Source organism: Trypanosoma cruzi, genomic scaffold (genome assembly GCF_000209065.1).
Source record: "Trypanosoma cruzi strain CL Brener 1047053517087 genomic scaffold, whole genome shotgun sequence".
Lineage (NCBI taxonomy): Eukaryota > Euglenozoa > Kinetoplastea > Trypanosomatida > Trypanosomatidae > Trypanosoma > Trypanosoma cruzi.
In genome coordinates, this window is record NW_001849447.1 from 889932 (window position 1) to 894753 (window position 4822).

The window sequence follows — 4822 nt, forward strand, 5'->3', positions numbered from 1 at the left end:
GGAGGGGGGAGGGGGGAAATGGCAGAATGGGGGCAATTTGAATCCCCCGGACACTAGCACCTGGATGTGTTTGTCAAGGGAAATCAATTCCTATTTTGCCTCCGTGCTTTTTCTCTGGGGAAACTCCGTGCTAGAAGCTGATGAGCAGGCTTTGGGTGATTTTCCATATAATTGCCTGTGGGTGAATTTGTTTTTGTATTGAAGAATACTTTGGCATTTGAAACTCTTATTGCTGCTGTTGTTGGGTGGGGGATGCATTGTATGGCTTGTGGGTGAATGAGGGAGGAGGAACTGGGTGGAAGGTGGAGACTGTGACAGTTGTTCATGCTTCCTTTGAATGGATGTATTGCCAGGACTGGAAAGTAGCATGGGTATTCTTTCTATTTAGCCGCTGCCGCATCTATGCCTTTCCTTTTATTTATTTATACTCCGTTGTTTGTGGGGGCAACTCTGAGGATTTTGTCTTGTTTTTTTTTTTCTCCCTTATTCTCCTTGAATGCGGGGCAGTTTGGGTGTGCAGGTAGATAGCTGCAAGGGAGGACGGGGGAGGGGGAGATGCTGCGGTGTGCGTCGCGCGTCTGTCGGGCCGCCTCCCTGTTGGGTTACCCGCTGCGCCGGGCAGCCGCGATGGAAATGTTGTACGGCGGTGTGCGTGTGCAGCACCTTGCACAGTCGCCGTTCTCCCTCCGGAAGACGCAGTCAGAGGCGCTTCCGTCCCCGTCGCTGCAGCGCGAGCGGGACGATCTGGAGCTGGAGGTGAAGGACTCTGCCAACAATGTGATGGGGCTCCGCCTTTTCCCCATTAACATTGGGATGCGGGCGAGGAACGAGGCGGTGCGGCTGCGAAGCGAAGACTGCTACAAGCGACTACTGGCACAGCGGCAGTGTGCAGAGGTGGGCGAGGCGCTGAAGTTTCCCGTTCCGTCGAGCCTTTCCGCCGGTGAGCACAAAGACGCCACCGCGTCTAGGCAGCTTTACGCAACGCATTTTCACCCACCATCGTCCAGGCTTTCCATCCTTACCCGGCCCGTTGACTGTAGCGACTGCAAGGTGAAAACAACACCATCCGATGTTGCGGTATATCACCCTCGTGCATGGAGACCCTTGCAGATGTTAAAGCCGATGCCGCACAACTGGAGCCCCACACTGCGTTCCTCTGGAGTGCGCGGGCCGCACATGCAGCTTATGCAAGAGCGACTGGATGGAAAGGGATTTGGATGGAAACGCAAATCCAGATTTCTGTGGCAACAAGATATTGATACCGCTGGATTTAGGCCGAAGCGCTTCTTTTAGAAGTTGGAAGAGAGCGCTGCGTGAAAAACGTGTGGTGTTCGAATTATGGGGAGATGGATTTGCCAGAGGAGATGCATGATGCGTGGATTGCAGTGCCTTTGGCCGGGTTTTTTCTCCCGTCTCTGGTGCTTTCCCCGTTCTTCCCAACTTTTTGGTGTTTGTTGAATGAGTACGGACGTGTTCATTCCTGTTTGTTTGTTTTTTGGCGAGAGGGCGACTTTGGACCGCACTCTTCTTCGTCTGCTGCTGCTGGTGGTGGTGGTGGTGTTTTAATTATCCGATTTTTTTCCTTCTTTACTTTTCTTCTTTTTCCCTTGTAGTTTCTTTGTCTTTTGACGCCGTGTTCACTCACGTCATTGGTGGCACGGTTTTTAGCTGTCCGATCCATATTTTTACAAGGAAAAGCACACAAAGGACCTGCCACTGTAAGCATAGGCCCGTAAGTAACACAAAAAGTCCTTTAAAGGAAACAAGAAGCAAAAGGGTAGAAGACACATAAGTATCGGAAGATTATTTTGTTCTTTATTTCATCCTCTTTTCTTTTTTGTTGTTTTGTTTTTTTGTTTTTGTTGATTTTTTTTTTCTACATTTTCCGTCTGTCTCTCATTTATTTCACCATCTCTGTTGTGCTTTTGTGTCTGTGTGTGCGCCTGTGTTTGTCTTGAACCTTCTGCGCCTTCGTCGTTTTACTTCATTCGTCGATCTGCCTTTGCCGCCCTTTACCGGTGCCGTTCGGTTGGGCTGCTTGTTGGATTGTCTTCCTTTCATTGACCCAATCATTTTCCACGGGAGGGATTGTGGAGTACTGCGAGCAGCACACCGCAACCCATCACCGTCACAAGCAACAACAATAACAAAAAAAAAACGAAAACAGCAGCGCCGCCGACTTTTTTTTATTTTTATTTTTCGCCAGTGCACATTACAGCCGAGCAGAAGGAGGGAAAAGAGGGAAGTCACCAACTACGTGCATCGGAGGGGGCGTCTTTGAATTTGACTCAACCTTTTTTTTTTTTTGACGTGCAGCGTGAGTTGAGGAAGCGGGGGGGAAACACATCGGTTTAAGGATCAAGTCGGTTGCTGAGGGATAAAATTTAGCTGAGCTATTGTGTGTGTGTGTGTTTGTGGGAAAGAAAGAAAGAGCGCAGAGTACTTTTTCCTTTTCCCAGCGGGCAGGACCTGTTAAAATTATGAACGCCAATCTATTCTACACGCAGCAACGGCCTGAGCATCAACATCACGGCCCGCAGCAGCAGCAGCAACAACCCGCGGGTTCGGGGTTTTTACTTCCCGCGGCTCCGTTTACTGCGGCGGGGCCCGGAGCCACGAATGTTTTTGCCGGCTTTTGTATGCCGCCAAGTGCCCCATGTCCACAACAACAACAACAGCAACGGCAAGAACAGGGACAGACGCTTGAAAGCAACGTGGCAGCAGCAAATGGCTTGTTGCTTGCCACACAACTTGAAGCAAAGGATGGAAGACGTGGCACCGCCTCCTTTTCAGGGGCAATACCTGACGTGTCCAATTCAATCTGGGCAACGCAGGAGCCAAATTCCTCGACGACAACAGCACTTCAGAGTTTGAACGCTAGTAACTCGATAAACTACCCTCCTTTTGGCATTAAGTACATGGTTTCACCAACCAATGCGTCTGCATCCACTCAGGAGACACCCAATCAAACGTACCTGTATCCAGTTTCTATGCAGTCCGAGGAAGCCGCCCCAGCTCTTATGCTTCTTCCAACTGGAAGCAAAGATGGATCTAGCTCTATGAGTCCTGCGTACTATGTTCTGGTAAACTCTCCTCAAGCCTCTGGAGCTATTCACTACACAAACGGTACTATGCAGCCCCCTCATCCAACTTCGTTTATTTTGGGGGCCAATTCATCAACAAAGACGACAACGACCAATTCATTCAATGCGGCACAGCAGCCCTCTCCATTTCGGATGCCCGTGGGACAACAAACTCAAGGTGTTTCCAGCAACTTGGGCATTTCTTGGCCGCCTCAGTTCGCATCCAATATGGCCACAACGACAACAGGGGTGTTCCCTGGGCTGATTGAAAACCCAAGACCTCCGCAGGTGGATAGTGCGGCCTTTCCGTCTCATGGCCAACGAGCCTACTACACGAGCGCTGTCTTCACTCAGTCACTAAACTCCACGCCATCCCCCACGTTGTGTGGTCATCGACGTCCTCCGAGTGGGAGTGGACCTGCCGAAGGTGGCACAATGCGGAGTCGGAGCAGCAGAAACAGTGGCACCAGCATAAACAGCATCGGTGCTGGTGGCAGTGGCGGCCAAGAAATGGAGCGTCGTGGAGGCCTGCCGTTTGAAGAAGATCCCATCCCTATTGACACCACCAAAACCCAGCTGATAGTCAACTTTTTGCCGCAGTTTTTAACCGACGATGGGTTCCGTGAGCTCTTCACCCCGTTTGGTGAGATCCACACGAAACCAACAAAAATCATTTACGACAGGGGGGCCCGGCGCGGCAAAGGCTACGGATTTGTATACTACAAGGATGGCCGCAGCACGGAGGCTGCCATCAAGACAATAAACGGGCTCTCACTGGGTGGCCGCAGGCTCAAGGTTCGCTATGCCGATCAGCAGCGGGGCAAAATTGATTGCGACAGCTGCGTGGACGAAGAAGAGAAGGAATAAACCGTCGAGTAGACACCAGGGGATGTCGGGGCACAAGGAAGCCCGCCCCTCCAGCAAGTATGGCGGTACTCAAATGGATTCAAAAAGAGGCTGCGGCAATTGGGTGTAGCCAAAGCAAAAAGAAAGAAGGAAAAGAAATTTTGAAGGAAGTAAGAGGACGAAAAAAAAATTTTTAAGCTTTTTTTTTTTTATAAAGTCATGACAAAATTTAAAGCAAAAGCAAAAAAGAAGAAAAAAAAGGCACAAAAACACAAGAAGGAAAAAAAGGATAAATAAATATAAATATATACGCAAAAAAAAAAAAAGGAAAGGAAAAAAGGAAAAAAGAGAAGAAAAAACCGAACAGAATTGAAAAAAAAAAAAAAAAAAAAGAAGAAGAAAAGAAAACATAGCGATGACGGATATATTTATATATTTATATATTTATAGAGAGAGACGGTGTTTTTGTTTGTTTTTTCTGTTCGTTGCTGTTATTGTTGTTGTTGTGATTTTTGTTTTTTGGCCATTTTCATTTGGCGTCATCATGGATGACACGTGGTTGTGCACAGACATTGTTGTCGGACCTTTTTTTTTTTTATTGTCCTTTCTCCGCATTCCTTCCTTACTTTTTTGTTTTTTGTTTTTGTTTCTTTGGGATTTCTCTTCCTTTCATATTGTCCCGCCACTCGCATAGGCAGAACAATGTGTGTTGTTTTTGTTTGTTTGTTTTTTTGGACCGATGCGCGGACTCGTCGCTTTGTATACGAGTCGGACACGTTTTCTCTTCCTGAGCAAAAAACGAAAAAGGGAGGAGGAGCAGAAAAGAAAAGATAAAAAATAATATTTTTTTTTTTTTTTTTTTTTTTTTTTTTTGGGGGGGGGGGGGGGGGGGG

At 48.0% G+C, this 4822-nt stretch overlaps 2 protein-coding genes across 2 annotated transcripts, besides 9 other annotated features; both read left to right on the forward strand.

Moving 5' to 3' along the window:
• Nucleotides 1-4822: a sequence feature (haploid, Esmeraldo-like haplotype).
• Tc00.1047053508901.10 (hypothetical protein, conserved) lies at nt 556-1293 on the forward strand (the record flags this gene model as incomplete). Its single annotated transcript, XM_798797.1, has 1 exon — nt 556-1293. One exon carries the CDS (start codon nt 556-558, stop codon nt 1291-1293), a length of 738 nt encoding a protein of 245 aa, XP_803890.1.
• Nucleotides 1829-1876: a sequence feature (T-rich).
• On the forward strand, nt 2481-3950 carry Tc00.1047053508901.20 (RNA-binding protein 4, putative; the record flags this gene model as incomplete). The annotated part of the gene is made up of 1 exon (XM_798798.1): nt 2481-3950. The coding sequence occupies one exon, from the start codon at nt 2481-2483 to the stop codon at nt 3948-3950; it is 1470 nt and encodes a 489-aa protein (XP_803891.1).
• Nucleotides 4111-4145: a sequence feature (AT_rich).
• Nucleotides 4161-4337: a sequence feature (A-rich).
• Nucleotides 4352-4378: a sequence feature (AT_rich).
• Nucleotides 4390-4449: a sequence feature (T-rich).
• Nucleotides 4515-4582: a sequence feature (T-rich).
• Nucleotides 4773-4802: a microsatellite.
• Nucleotides 4803-4822: a microsatellite.